Source organism: Dendropsophus ebraccatus, chromosome 5 (genome assembly GCF_027789765.1).
Source record: "Dendropsophus ebraccatus isolate aDenEbr1 chromosome 5, aDenEbr1.pat, whole genome shotgun sequence".
NCBI classification, from domain to species: Eukaryota; Metazoa; Chordata; class Amphibia; order Anura; family Hylidae; genus Dendropsophus; species Dendropsophus ebraccatus.
The window spans coordinates 32437404-32453337 of record NC_091458.1 but is presented as its reverse complement, the minus strand read 5'-3'; the positions used below and the strand labels follow the sequence as shown (position 1 = coordinate 32453337).

The 15934-nt window shown below is 45.5% G+C and overlaps 1 protein-coding gene across 8 annotated transcripts in view; it reads left to right on the top strand.

Annotated features, from left to right (window-relative positions):
• The window catches only part of PSPC1 (paraspeckle component 1), a 124362-nt gene that overhangs the window by 54588 nt on the left and 53840 nt on the right, over positions 1-15934 (top strand). For 4 of the 8 annotated variants that reach the window (XM_069969812.1, XM_069969808.1, XM_069969807.1 and 1 more), the window contains 3 exons: positions 12496-12797; positions 13764-13859; positions 14578-14774. In XM_069969812.1, the coding sequence (XP_069825913.1) occupies positions 12496-12797; positions 13764-13859; positions 14578-14774 (595 nt within the window). Of the gene's footprint in view, positions 1-1990; positions 2490-12495; positions 12798-13763; positions 13860-14577; positions 14775-15934 lie in introns of those variants that run through there. The other 4 variants (XM_069969806.1, XM_069969811.1, XM_069969805.1 and 1 more) reach the window with 3 other exon arrangements.

The following is a 15934-nucleotide window of genomic DNA, read 5'->3' as shown; positions in this document are numbered from 1 at the left end:
GGCCTCTTGATAAAGCAAATAGCAAAACGTGCGTCGAGGCGCACATGGTAATGGGTCTGTAAAGGGATCTGATATTTATGTGCCTGACTTTAATCTAATTTATTTAGGGTACGTTCACACTTACCGGATCCGCAGCTGATTTTCTGCTGCAGATCCGCAGCAGATCCGCAGCAGATTTCATTTAAATAACTGAACACAGCATCAAATCTGCACCATCAAATCTGCTGCGTATGAATCCGTCCGTAGTGCGAACCGCGAATATACGCACGTAATTTTGAGGTTGATGCGTTCGCTTGAAAGTATCCGATATACGCCCGCACAGTGCACACTACGTATGAGCTTACGGCCGGATCGTATACGGAGCCGAGAAAAATGAACAAGACCATTGTTTGAGGACGGAAATGTTGAGACTCACGGCCGTGGATTTCCATGCGGTCCCGTACGAAGTACTTATTTCAGCCAAATTGAACGTGATTTTTAGATCCAAAAGGTTCTGTGTGGTTTACGGGGCTGGGCGAAGATTTCCAAGTAAATGACCTGTTTCAGATCGCTTCGAAACAAGCTAGGGAAGCATAACTGTACTACGGGCGTATGTTCGCGGTTCGTACGCATCCGGCCACATGTCTATTTTTCCCCACGCCCGTAGTTTCAGCCGCACATGTACGGCGGCGTACGAACTACGGACGGATTCATACACAGTGTGAACATAGCCTAAACCTGTATACTGCTATCTAAACTACTATCTACCTCATTGCATTGGCACTTTATATATGTCCCCATGAGCGATCACTGCCATATATTCAATTGTTCTACCTCATTGCACTTTATTTATACATAAGTTAATGTGGATATCTATTTATATACAAATCTTCTTTACAGGTTTTGTGGCACAGTTTATGCATTTTCTATACATGTATATTTAATTTAATTTGATTATTATATTTTCAATCATTTTCCCATTGACCCTATCCATACAAAATATTATTTCACACCATATTTGATTACACTACTAACATCGATTACTTTGCCCCAGTTGCCCTGTATGTTCCGGTACCTAGTCCCCCCTTATTTTTATGGGTGTTTTTTAATTATTTGGATTTTTGTGACAATAAAAATGGATATTTGATATTTATCTTTTTGTATGCTGTTTTTTATCATTTTGTTTTGAGGGTGGGAAATATAGGTGTTATAAGTTCTCAACAGTGATTTCCACTCGTAGGAAAATATTAGTAAACTGAGGGTTATTTTGAAATTTGTAGGTGTAGATATCAATATGATGTTCAGAAACTAAAAAATCCTGATGCTAATTGGTGAGAGAAGATGGGGGGCGTCTGCAGGTGTAGTGCCCGGGGGCAGCGGCGGCTGGGAATACGGCCCTGGTCATGGTGTCCTATAGGAAAAGATGCCTTTATTGCCCACAGCAGCCAATCACAGCACAGCTTTCATTTATGAGGTGCAGAATAAGAGATACAAGCTGCTGTGATTGGTTACTATTTAAAGATAGGGCCCTATTGTCTCCATTGTTCTCCCTTTGGGTCCCGCCCCACTCATTATAGCTGAAGGGCAGGGTGGCCTAATATGGAGCAGTAATACTGGATTGTGTCTTTCCCTTTACTATCCATCAGGCTATTGTTTTTTTCCTACAATATGTTTTGCGCTGCGTGAGGAGAATTGTGCACGTTTCTCTGTAGCATTGTTGTCCAGGGCTTCACGTGCCCTAGCAACACACAATCCAATAACACGAGGTTGGCCACTGCAGTACGGCTCTTATGTAATAGGAAAGCCACTCCCGTCTCCAGCTAGAAGCTACAATATTATGTGTTGTGTCCGCGCTTTGACTCCATTTTGCCGAAGTACAGTGGTAGCGTAAAGATAGGGTTTGGTCTACATAAATATGGCCGACGCTTTGAGCTACATTAACACTTGGGCGGGGACAGTTTGATTAGCGAGTGTTTGGCCTCTCGCAATCCTAACGCCGGGAAAGGGGGTCTGGAAGTGTGACGTCATCACCCGTTGGAAAATTTTCACGGCGCCATTTTGAAGCCGCTTTTTTTGGGACCTGTGTGGTGGCGATAGCTCTCTCTGGGTAGGATTGCCGCAATAAGATGGCAATGGCGAACAGGAACCTCAAGCAAGTGCGCATTGAGAAGAATAACAATGGAAACAACAGCGGCGACATGGTCTCCCCTCCGCAGCAGCAAATGGTACCGCCGGGGAGGAATAACAAACGTAGCCTGGACCTGTCTGAGGGGGACCCGGCTCTAATGCCGCCGAAGATGGACGAAGGGGAAGAGGAGCGGGGGGTGACCATTGATATCAGGAGCTTCCTGAAGCCCGGGGAGAAGAGCTACACCCAGAGATGCCGCTTGTTCGTGGGCAACCTGCCGACCGACATAACGGAGGAGGATTTCAAGAAGCTGTTCGACAAGTACGGGGAGCCCAGCGAGGTGTTCATCAACCGGGACCGGGGCTTCGGCTTCATCCGCCTGGTACGCACCCTCTCATCTTCCTCCAAACACAGCCATACTATGACTCCCATCATGCCGGGGCAGTGCTATGACTCCCATCATGCCGGGGCAGTGCTATGACTCCCATCATGCCGGGGCAGTGCTATGACTCCCATCATGCCGGGGCAGTGCTATGACTCCCATCATGCCGGGGCAGTGCTATGACTCCCATCATGCCGGGGCAGTGCTATGACTCCCATCATGCCGGGGCAGTGCTATGACTCCCACCATGCCGGGGCAGTGCTATGACTCCCACCATGCCGGGGCAGTGCTATGACTCCCACCATGCCGGGGCAGTGCTATGACTCCCATCATGCCGGGGCAGTGCTATGACTCCCATCATGCCGGGGCAGTGCTATGACTCCCATCATGCCGGGGCAGTGCTATGACTCCCATCATGCCGGGGCAGTGCTATGACTCCCATCATGCCGGGGCAGTGCTATGACTCCCATCATGCCGGGGCAGTGCTATGACTCCCATCATGCCGGGGCAGTGCTATGACTCCCATCATGCCGGGGCAGTGCTATGACTCCCATCATGCCGGGGCAGTGCTATGACTCCCATCATGCCGGGGCAGTGCTATGACTCCCATCATGCCGGGGCAGTGCTATGACTCCCATCATGCCGGGGCAGTGCTATGACTCCCATCATGCCGGGGCAGTGCTATGACTCCCATCATGCCGGGGCAGTGCTATGACTCCCATCATGCCGGGGCAGTGCTATGACTCCCATCATGCCGGGGCAGTGCTATGACTCCCATCATGCCGGGGCAGTGCTATGACTCCCATCATGCCGGGGCGCAGCTTGGTGAACAGTCCTGTATGTTCAGTGTTGTTCGATCTGTCAGGAAACACTGTTACATAGTGGGAAGATACATGGTGAAGTATTGATACAGGTCAGCTGTAATGTTACCTCTGCTCACCCTTACCACATTGTATAGGAAAACATGGTCTTTCCTCACGAGATAGTGTTTCCATCTATGCTGCACACCATATGTCATCACTACAGATGACGAATCCGTTGGCTCAGACCAATCAACATGTCTGATACAAGACCTGAGTTGTCCATAGCAACCAATTACAGCTTGGCTTTCATTTATGGGATAACTCTGGTAGAAGGAAAGTTGGGCTCTGTATGATTATGAGCCAATCAGACGGTCCTGTCTCGGATAGATAAATCTGGACCAATATTGTATGACTGGGTACCACACATATCCACTGTCTGTTTAAAGAGGATGTACCACCAGGTACATCCTCTTTAATCTGAACCGACTGATAGAATGGCGCCGTCACAGAGAAGCTGGTGCCGCGGTCCGTTTTTTTGGATGTACCTGGTGGTACATCCTCTTTAAATCAGGAGGGTTGTGTTTCCTTTTCAGCCAAATATGGTCGGCCAAAATGTGACTGTACCACCAGGCCCAGGCTGAAGCACTTGAGGCGAGCCGACCCACCCTTAGTGGGAAGAAACTCCAGCCCCTCCATGACATGACTCCATTAGAATCAATTGAACCCTATCAGAGAGGGGCTAGGGTTTCCTCCCACTAAGGGTGCTTCAGCCTGGGCCTGGTGGTACAGTCACTTTAAAACACATCCATGTGCAGCCTGTGTATACTGTGCTGGCCACACATTATGGACTCCCAGAGCTGTGCGGGCTGTGGCTGCTGGAGAGGATGATGGCAGGGGGACACTGAGGGACACAGAGCACTGGAGGGACACTGAGCATCCCTCTGCCATCATCCTCTCCAGCAGCCACAGCCCGCACAGCTCTGGGAGTTGGGTCGTGACATCACCATGTTATCCAGGAAGTGAAGCCTTGATGCAGTAGTATGTGCATTTCCCATAAGTGTATATTGGTGATTTGTATAACTTTTGGGGGGCAATACAATACTTAAATTAAAATTTTCACCGGACTTCTCCTTGAACACCTGTCTGTAACTGGAGTCTGCATCATTATTTATTATACCAGTGCACTATGATGCTTAACTGATTTAGGCCTCCTCACATGTCCAGTGATTTTTAAAAGGATTATCCAGCGCTACAAAAACATGGCCACTTTCTTTCAGAGACAACCTGACTCTTGTCTCCAGTTCAGGTGCGGTTTGCAATTAAGCTCCATTCACTTAAAACGAACTAAGCAGCAAAACCTCGTCCAAGCTGGAGACAAGAGTGGGGCTGTCTCTGGAAGAAAGTGGCCATATTTTTGTAGTGCTGGATAACCCCTTTAAAGTGGCTGTACCACCAGGCCCAGGCAGAAACACTGGAGGCGGGCCAACCCACCCTTAGTGGGAGGAAACCCCAGCCTCTCTATGATAGGGTTCCATTGATTCTAATGGAGTCACGTCATGGAGGGGCTGGGGTTTCTTCCCACTGGGGTGGGTCGGCTCGCCTCAAGTGCTTTAGCCTGGGCCTAGTAGTACAGTCATTTTAAAAGCATCCTGTCTCAAAGCTGTCGGATATCAATGGATACGACCATGCTGGGGCGATGCCATGAGCAACCCCCTTTTTTTTTTTTTTTGCTGCAAATCTGACAAGGATCCACATTTATGAGCATACCCTTAAAGTGACTGTACCACCAGGCCCAGGCTGAAGCACTGGAGGCGGCCGACCCACCCCCAGTGGGAAGAAACCCCAGCCCCTCCATGACGTGACTCCATTAGAATCAATTGAACCCTATCATAGAGGGGCTAGGGTTTCCTCCCACTAAGGGTGGGTCGGACCACCTCCAGTGCTTCAGCCTGGGCCTGGTGGTACAGTCACTTTAAAACGACATTACTCTTGCAAAGGGTCCATTTACACATTTACACCCTTTTTGTCACTGAGTAGTAGATGCTTGGAACAAACTTTCAGCAGATGTGGTTGGTAAATCTACAAACACTGAATAAATCTGCCTGGTGTAAACATACATCGATCCGAAGATAATAAGAAGGTTAAATACTAATAGGGCAGACTAGATTGAACAAGTGGTCTTTTTCTGCTGACAATCTTCTATGTTTCTATGTGCATCACATCACCCCACGTGTTCCCTCTTCAGGCATAGCAGAACTGAATATCAGATGTAATAGAGCTGGATTTGTCACCCTAATCCCCCCTCAGATGTAGTAAAGCGAATTGTGGCACATCGCTGATTATGCTAGTCGTGGGGATGCGCTGGGATCCCTCTTACACGAATCCTGTAGACTTCTAGTGGGGGATCCGTGCCGCTATGTCAAAAAAATTTTTTCCGCGCAGATCTAAAATTGTCTGTGATCGGGGATCCACGATCATAGACAATTTCATGGAACATGTTAATAAGGCCTACCATTATTCACTCAATATCTGGCCCTGCGGAATCCACACAAAAACTGCACTTAGGGTACAAACACACTGAGCTTATCGGCGGGGCAGCGCACTGATTGGCCGAGCGGGACGTGGAGCCCAGAAGCAAGCTGGAGTGGGGAGAGGGTGATGTATGTGGGGGGCGGGGGGGGGGGGTGAAACAGGGTGGACTGCTGATTTTCTGCCCGTAGATTGTACAGGGCAGGGATCCGCAGCTGCACTCGCTGTGAATTTGCTGCGGATAAGCCCAATGTGTTTGTACCCTAAAAACAGTTTGGTGCACATTAAACAGCTACGAAAAATCAGCAACATCCTGGGAACTTGGCTTGAGTTTGCATTTCATGTGGATTTTGCTGTAGCAAAATACTTACTGGATTTAAGCTTTATATATTTTTTAACCCCTTAACGACCGCGGGCGTAAGTGTACGCCCCCGAAACCCGTGCCTTAACGCAAACGGGCGTACATTTATGCCCGCAGTTTCCCCGATCACTGCGTGTACACACGCAGCGATCGGGGAAGATGGCCTGCTATAATGTATAGCAGGCAATCCCTGCTTGTCGGCACGGGGGGGTGATTAACCCCTCCCGTGCTGACGATCGCCGCTATTGGCTGATCAATTCAGATCAGCCAATGACGGCGATCTGCAGCTTTCTGGGTCATCGGTGACCCGATGGCCCGGAAAGCAATGGCGGTTGGTGCTGTCCGAGAACGGCACCGACCGCCATTACTGTTAAAAGTAATGGTGGCCACGGTGCCACGTCCCGATCGCTGTGACCGGCCGGCTGATCACGGCCATATAAGTACCCCATGAAAGGGTTAAATACCTGCTTTGGACACCTCAGCTAGGTAGCTGAGGTGTCCAGAGCAGGTATTGACTCATACTCACCTGATGCAGCGTCCCGATCGCGTCTTCCGGGTTCTGATCGCGTCCTCGTCTTCGTCGGCGTCTTCATCTTTTTCCGGCGGTCCCCATCGGCAATCATCGGCTCTGGCGTCGTCAAACTTCGGCTTTTTCCGGAATTTGCGTTCTACTGCCCCCTAGCGGCTGATAAGTGTATATAATACACATATCAGTAGCTATAGGGTTGAAGAAAGTTTTTTTGTTTTTTATTTTCCGCACCCTATCGCCGCTATTCAGCATCGCTCGTAAGTGTGCCGCTGATCATCGACTCCTCCTTTTTGGCGTAGGGTGTTTTTTTCCTATATCCTACAGCCTTGGTCTGCTGATAAGTGCCGGCAACTCCTTTCTTGGCGTAATTTTTTTTTTATATTTAATGTTAAAAAACATGTAAAAACACCATTACACTACACGGAATAAAGTTTTACTCTACACCACTACACATTTACATACCCCATATACCAATCCCCGTATAACGATGGCCCCCAGGGTGTTTTCGGTGGCGGACGCATACTCTATTATTGCCTCCGACACCGAAACAGCCTGTGAGGATGATTGGGGGGATCCTTCTTTCCTCCATTCATCCTCATCATCCAGTGACGTGTCTGGGGGGTAGCGCAGCGTATGCTGCCCCCCCAGACACGTCTTTTCAGCCAGTACCGTCCCAATAAGAGATGACGGTATGGCGTGAAATTCTCCAAACTCTGTGTGTACCTCAGGTTACACTTACAGATTTAGGGTACGTGCACACTGCGGAATGGAGAAGGATAACCCTTTGTGCATTCCGCAGCTGGCACCCGCCGGCGGACTCATGCAGTCGCGTGTCTCCACCCGTGTCATAGACTCCGTTCTATGCACGGGCGGATTCCGTCGTCCGTCCAAAGAATGAACACATTGGACGGAGAGCGAAATCAGCCTGTGCATAGAATGGAGTCTATGACACGGACGGAGACGCCCGCCCGCATCAGTCCGCCAGCTGGGGTGCCAGCTGCGGAATGCACAAAGGGTTATCCTTCGCCATTCCGCAGTGTGCACGTACCCTTAGAGTGTATGTAGGAAGGGACACCCGAATCCAGCCCCCAGATGTCCCCAGATGCCTCCCCCCCCCCCCCCCCATCCTCGGAGTTAGTGGGGAGATCATTTGGGAACTGATCTTCCCACTGCTGGATAAAGGTCACCACCCGTACGGATAACTTTTATACCAGCACCCCCCTCTTCCGGTCCCTCGCTGCCCGAGCTACAGTAGCTTGCGGCACGATCCGAAAATATCAGAAGCCGTAATAGAGCCCTAATATTTAGCAGCCATGGAGCGGACCCAGCGCTTCTGGATATGAAGGACCCCGTATCGCACCAGGACAACGTTTTCCAGGTGACGTCCCCCACACTGGAAAACAGGAGACCCCAGAAGAAGTGCAGAGTGTGGCGTAACAGGGGGATCAGGAAGGACACCATTTTCCAGTGTGACACCTGTCCTGATCACCCCGGCCTCTGCATACTGGATCTCTTCAAGGCATACCACACATCATCGGAGTTCTACATTTTCTAAATTCTGTCCCTTATTCCTATTTCAGGGGTCACGTTGATCCGGGGATTATTCTGATCGCCATTATTGAGTCAGGAAGGAATTTTTTCCCAATGATGAGGCTACTGTCGTTTGCCTTACGAGGATTTTTTGCCTTCCTCTGGATCAACACAGGTTGAATTTGATGGACACCTGTCCTTTTCAACCTTATAAACTAATAATTGGCCCAATACCCCCAAATAAATTAGAATTGTCCCTTTTCCCCAGCTAAATAGGTATGGCGGCCATTCCCATTAGAGGATGCCATGATGCAATTACAAAGCCTCTGTGCGGCCAGGACAGTAGAAACCCCCCACAAGTGACCCCATTGTGGAAACTACACCCCATAAGGAATCTAACAAGGGGGGCAGCCGGGATATGGCCCCCAGGTGACGGCCACATTTTGGACGTGAAAATGAAAAAAATTGTATTTTTTATTTTCACGGCACATGTTCTACATATATAGAATGTTCTATATATGTGCCTGTTACCAGTGGGGTCCATATGCTCACTGCACCCCTTGTTAGATTCCTTATGGGGTGTAATTTCCAGAATGGGGTCACTTGTGGGAGGTTTCTACTTTCTTGGCAGAACAGGAGCTTTGTAATTGCGACATGGCCTCTATCCCAGCCTCTAAATGGTGCTCTGTCCCTTTGGGCCCATATGGCACATTATTTTCGTACTCAGGGGAAATTACCCTACACGCTTTGCATTTATTTTCTTTTTTAACCCCTTGTGGAAATGGAAAAAAAATCAAGGCTAGACCAACATTTAGTGTAATTTGTTTTAAATTTTTACTCTAAATCATGATCTTGTCTTGATTTTTTTCATTTTCACAAGGGGCTAAAAAAAAAACCACAAAATGTGTAGAGCAATTTCCCCACATGTGGACATAAAGCGCCATGCGGGTGCAGGGTAAGCCTCCGAAGGGAAGGAGCGCCATTTGGTTTTTGAAGGCTGGATTTGGATGGAATGGATTTCGAGAGGCCATGTTGCATTCAAAAGGCCCCTGTGTTGCCAAGACAGTTGAAACCCCCCACAAGTGACCCCATTATGGAAACTACACCCCTCAGGGATTGTAACAAGGGGTGTAGTGAGCATATGGACCCCACTGGTGACAGGCACAAATGTGGAACAATGTGGCGTGAAAAGGAAATATTACATTTTTTACACTATAATGTTGGTCTAGCCTTAAATTTTTCATTTTCACAAGGGGTTAAAAGAGAAAAAAACACACAATGTGTAGTGCAATTTCCTCCGAGTCCGTAAATACCCCACATGTGGACGCAAAGCCCCATGTGGGTGCAGGGCAAGCCTCCGAAGGGTGACTGGCCCTTGAAATCCATTCCAGTGAAATCCAGCTTGCAAAAGCCAATTGGCGCTCCTTCCCTTTGGAGGCTCGTCCTGCGCCCGCTTGGCACTTTATGTCCACATGTGGGGTATTTCTTTACTCGGGAGAAACTGCGCTACATGTTTTGTGTTTTTTTTTTCCTTTTATCCCTTTGTGAAAATGAAAAATTGAAGTCTAGAACAACGTTTTAGTGTAAAAAATACTTTTGTCTTTTTTCACGCCATATTGTTGGGAAAATCTGTGAAGCACCTGTGGGGTCCAAATGCCCACCGCACCCCTTGTTACATTCCTTGAGGGGTGTAGTTTTCTGAATGGTGTCCCTTTAGGGGTGTTTTTTTAGGTTTTGGCACCCCAGAGCCTCTGCCAACCTGAAGTGGTACAGTCAAAAATGACCAAGTATAACGGAGCCATTGAAATTCACTAGGCGCTCCTTTATATCTGAGGCTTGTGGTTGCGTCAAATAGCGCAATAGGGCCACATATGGGGTATTTTTATAAACTGCAGAAACGGGGCAATAAATATTGGGGTGCATTTCTCTGGTAATAAGTTTATAATTATGAAAAATATTGGATTACAATAAAATTACACAGAAAATAAAATTTTTCAAATTTCTTACACACTTAGCTTTTATTTCTGTGACTCCCCTAAAGGGTTAAAAAACTTTCTGGATGTGCTTTTGCAAAGTTTTGGGGGTACAGTTTCTGAAATGGGGTGCTTTGTGGGGCTTTCTAACATACAGGCCCCTCAAATACACTTTAAACCTGAACAGGTCCCTAAAAATATCTGATTTTGCAATTTTACTGAAAATTTGGAAGTTTGCTGCTAATGTTTTACGCTTCCTATTGTCTAAAAAAAATGAAATATAGTTTAATAAATGCCGCCAACATAAAGTAGAAATGTTGCTAATGCTATTTAATATATAATTTGTGGCATAACCATTTTCTGTATAAGCAGAAAAGTTTTAAAGTTGGAAAAATGCATTTTTTTTTACAATTTTTCACGTTATTTTGTTTTTTTTCATAAAGATTAGTTATAAGTATTGACTATTTACAAGAAATGTGAAGTACAATATGTCACGAGAAAACAATCTCAGAATCAGCCGGATAGGTAAAAGCATCCCGAAGTTATTAATGAATAAAGTGACACAGGTCATATTCATAAAATTTGCTCCGGTTTCCTAAGGCCATTTCAGGCCCGCTCCTTAAGGGGTTAAAATATATTTGTGCATAAATATTTACAACAAATTGGCTATTCTGCATGAATTTGCTGCATCAGATTTCCCTGTGCTGTGGATTCTGCAGGTAAATTCTGTCGTGGATTATCAGCAGTAGAGATAAGTAAACCTACAGTGAGCCCTGAACTGTGGCTGTAGCCATGTTTTCCAGGCAGCCCTAGAGCTGCATCCATCTTCTCCAGACATGAACCCAAATTCACTGTAAGTTTGGTCATTTCTAATCATCAGCCCATACAACTTTAATGAGGAAGTGCAGACTGGGGGGTGTGAGAATATAATAAACTCGCCTTTCCTTGCCTCTGTTGCGCCAGTCCCGTATATGGCTGCTGGCTGTCATCTTTAACTGGAAACCGGGTACATTACGTACCCGGCTCTTCCAGCTGCAATGTCATGGCCCGGCTGAGTGATTGCCTGGTCAGCCAGTAAGTGATGGGGCAGTGTCAAACACTCAGCCAGGTACATGACCTGGCAGATAGAAGAACTGCAGGAGGCCAGCTGTCAATGGGACCCGGGAGCAGTCCTACAGGGTACAAGGACAGGTAAATTTGCATTGCATCACAGTGCAGGTCTGCATATATCATACAACAGAAACCAGCTTCATCCAGCAAACCCCCTTGACATTCAGTGGGTGTGTGACAAAGTTTCATTTTAAAAGAATTAGCGTTGCATGCAGCACTATTTTTCCCATCACATGTCAGAGGCTTTTGATGCAAATGTGAAAGTAACCTATAGAACAGTTATACGCAGTATAGGGATCCCGTGGGTGTCACACATTATTAGACATGAAAGTGTATACAGGTTACAGATGCGGCACTTGCCCATGGTTGTTTTAAAAAGACCTGTATTCCATGCTTGGGTCACGGAGTGCGCTTGATCTGGACACACAATGCATCCCAGAAATATTGATAAGCTGAAATAAACATTTGCAGGGAGGAATGGTCCAGAATTCCTCTTTAAGGGTGGGTTCAGACTGAGGAATTCTCATGGAAAATGTCCGCAGAATTCCGTCAGCTGTCCGCCCGCACGGGCACGCGCTTTTCCGCTGGCTCCATAGACACCATTCTATGGGCCGACGTATTCTGCGATCCGCTGAAAGAAGTGACATGACACTTCTTTCAGCGTATAGCGGAATACGCCGACCCATAGAATGGTGTCTATGGGGCCGGCAGAAAGGCGCCCAGATGTGCGGACGGACAGCTGATGGAATTCCACTGACATTGTCCGCGAGAATTCCGTAGTGTGAACCCGCTCTAACATTGTGTGACTTGCAGCAACAGGAAACATTTGGTAAAGGTGGTTGTTGCTATTTGAGGGGGGGGGGGGGGCGTTGACAGTTTTTCTATTTGCATACCCAGCCACATTTATATCTGTCAGATATGTTCCATAGCCGCCTTGGAAGTGACACCTGGCCAATTGCCATATCCCCCTCGGCTTTTACTGTCAAATTCCAAACAGTCTCCGGAAGCTTCGTCTACACAGACTTCAAAGGATTGATTTCTTGTGCGCGTAACATAAGTCATGTAACGTGTCTTTAGCTGCTTGGCAAAAGTGTTTTTACAGAAGTTATCAAGTTATACGTAACTTAAAAAGGAAATTATATTCTTATACATCTATTTTTTTTGTCCTTAGGAGTCCAGAACACTTGCTGAAATAGCAAAAGCAGAACTTGATGGCATGGTACTCAAAAACAGGCCACTCCGCATCCGTTTCGCTACCCATGGAGCTGCATTGACTGTCAAAAATCTGTCTCCTGTGGTATCAAATGAGCTTCTTGAAGAAGCTTTCTCCATGTTTGGGCCAGTTGAAAGAGCAGTTGTCATAGTGGATGATCGTGGCAGAGCGACAGGCAAGGGTTTTGTAGAGTTTGCAGCAAAACCCCCAGCACGGAAAGCTCTTGAGAGATGCACCGAGGGAGCATTTATACTGACAACGTAAGTGGCTTTTAACTAACTTCTGTACTTGTTTGTTTGAGTCTGCATTGAATGGAAATGTATTTTGAAAGTGTTATCCCGTTGATGACATTTATGACTTAAGCACTTCTCACCTTGTGATTTTTATCAGGCACTTAAGGTCCCTTATGTCAGCCAAATTCGTTATGAAGGAAAATCACTGCCCAACCCCTTTGTTCTCTGAAAAATAAGCCACCGCCAGGGCTGTCTTCCTGCGGCTATTTTTTTCTTCTTCTTACCTATGCATCTAATTTCTTCTGGGTTTCCTCTCTGAGCTGTGACCCTACTGTTTCTATGCATAACGGATAATTATGATGCATAAACCCCCTTGATGTATGTGAAGTACAAGCCAACTGCCTGTACTGATGTGACAGATCTGTTTCTTAATTTAAAAAAAAAAAAAAAAAAAATTAGATATATATATCTATCTCTCTATCTTGTTATTTTGTACAACTACTTATAATTGCTGTGAACTATAAAGCTGTACATGTGTGGACAGATTAAGGGGAAAGTCTAAAAAAAAATATATTTTTTTTTATTAACCCCCATTGTCTCGTAAAACAGCCACGTTTCTCCCATTAAATTGAAAAATGTCTCAGTTCACATGTAGTAAATGTAAAATAAGTGCAAGGAGCTTCTTTGCAAATTACATATTGACATAGGATTAGCAGGGATACTGGGGGAGATTTATCAAACCTGGTGTAAAGTTGCCCCTAGCAGCCAATCATATTCCACCTTTCATTTTCCAAAGAGTCTGTGAGGAATGAAAGGTGGAATCTGATTGGTTGCTAGGGGCAACTGAGCCAGTTTCACTTTACACCATGTTTGATAAATTTCTCCCACTGTGTGCAGTTTTAAAGACCAGTTTATACCTCACAGAATAGTAGATCCCAATGATTCTCATGTTTTAAATCACAACGTTATATATGAAATATTCAATATTTTTAGGACACCTCGGCCAGTTATTGTAGAACCAATGGAGCAATTTGATGATGAAGATGGTTTGCCAGAAAAATTTATGCAGAAGACTCAGCAGTATCTCAAGTAAGTTGATGTGCTGATTCAGTTTAGAAATAGTTTTTGAACTAGCATTGTGACAGACCCTGTGGAAAAAGTTGTGTTCCTGAGCTAGACTGTATTTCCATTGTTTACATTAGGCTAGATTTGCACTTACATTGGATCTCTGCTGTGTGTGTATTGGTCAAGATGTGAGTGGATTAAAAAAAATAAATCTCAGCAGTAAGTATTTGTCCATTCAGATCCTCCAGAATAAATGGACACCTGATGGAACCCATTTAAGTCGATGGGACAGGGATGTCAAACTCAGGTCCTCCAGCTGTTTTAAAACTACAAATCCCATCATGCCTGGACAGCGGAAGCTTTAGCTTTGGCTGTCCAGGCATGATGGGAATTGTAGTTTTAAAACAGCTGGAGGACCTGAGTTTGACACGTCTGCTCTAAGGAATCCGTCTGCATCCGTGGGTGTCTAAACCAGGGATAGGGAACTTTGGCTGTCCAGCTGTTGCAAAACTACAACTCCCATCGTGCCTGCTTTAGCTTTGGCTGTCCAGGCATGATGGGAGTTGTAGTTTTGAAACAGCTGGAAAGCCAAGGTTCTCTCTACCCCTGGTCTAAACAGACTCTTAGATGGAGGCTTTGAAGTGAGCACTTAATGAAGTGTGAACCAAGCTCCCTGTGCAGTTGTCATTTTTTAGAATTCCTTTGGTCATTTAAAAAAATAAAATAAAATATTTGTCATCAGGGAGCGCGAGGAGCCTCCAAGGTTTGCTCAGCCAGGAACATTTGAATTTGAATACTCTTCAAGATGGAAAGCTCTCTATGAAATGGAGAAACAGCAAAGAGAGCAGGTTGACAGAAATATAAGGGAAGCTAAGGAGAAGTTAGAAGCAGAGATGGAAGCAGCTCGCCATGAACATCAACTGATGCTTATGCGGCAAGGTAAGACCCTGCTCAGTTCTTGAATTGTACATAGGTTACACTTTTTTGTTTCCTGCACTATGCAAATTGCAGTATTTTACAAGAACAAACATTAGGTCAGGATTTACAGCTTTTATATTTTTTTTGCTATTTTCTTGCACACTTATTGAAAATCAAATCTAAATCCATTGAATCCAAAATGACAATCTACATATCCAGTTTATTTCTTTGGAAGTTTAACATGACTGTGTGTATAAGCCAGACAGTAGTTGGTCTCTTTAAAGGTTGCTAAATTGTATGTTTGTCCATTGGGTGCAGTATTTAGTTTTGAGTCTAATCAATTATTTCTGCTTATGACCCATGAGGGTATAAACATTCATGTAGTAAAGTATTCCTACCAGCCTGATTTATTATTGATCCTTTTTTGTTGCGGGCGGATGTATTTTATTCTTATCTGGGTTTCTTCAATTCGCATTTGCATAGCTTAACAATATGGCCCATATCTGCAATTTACTGCTGATAAACCCCTTTGAGTTACGAGTCTCCGCTTAAAGAGGTATATCCATCTAGGCCAGGGAACCTTCTATCTGAAGATGGGTGCGGGGGTACCAGATATGGGATCTGCATCTATACCTTGTGTATGTATTTGTTTGTTCTCTTGAACTGTCATTTAAATGCCTTGATATTAAATTGCACCATTAGGAAATTTGGAAGAATATTTCAGAAATTTTATTTAGCCTTCAGTAATTAGTTTTATTTTAAAGAATTTGATAGGAGAACTTACTGGTTTACACTACAACCGTGCAACCTTATTGTTTAGCAGCAGAGGTGTTGGGCTGCTTAGGGTCCTTTTACAGTAGCCGATTGCTAGCAGTGCTTTTACATGGCACGAGAAAGCGAGCAGCTGGGCTGCACGAACGATCCTTGTATCGTTCTTGCAGCTTTGGAAAATTACATCATGGATGTACATATATCCACTCGCTTAGTTTCCAGGTCACACAGCAGTGCATACTTGCCTAGTACAATTAAAATACCAAATATATAACTTTAATTCTATGTTTTATTAGTTGGGCACAATACAAACACTTATAGTCAGAGACCCAGCTTTTCCTTTGATAAAGCTGGGTGTGGGCCTGTTTTTGCAGAAAAACTGTTTGTAATTATTGATATAATTTTCAAGT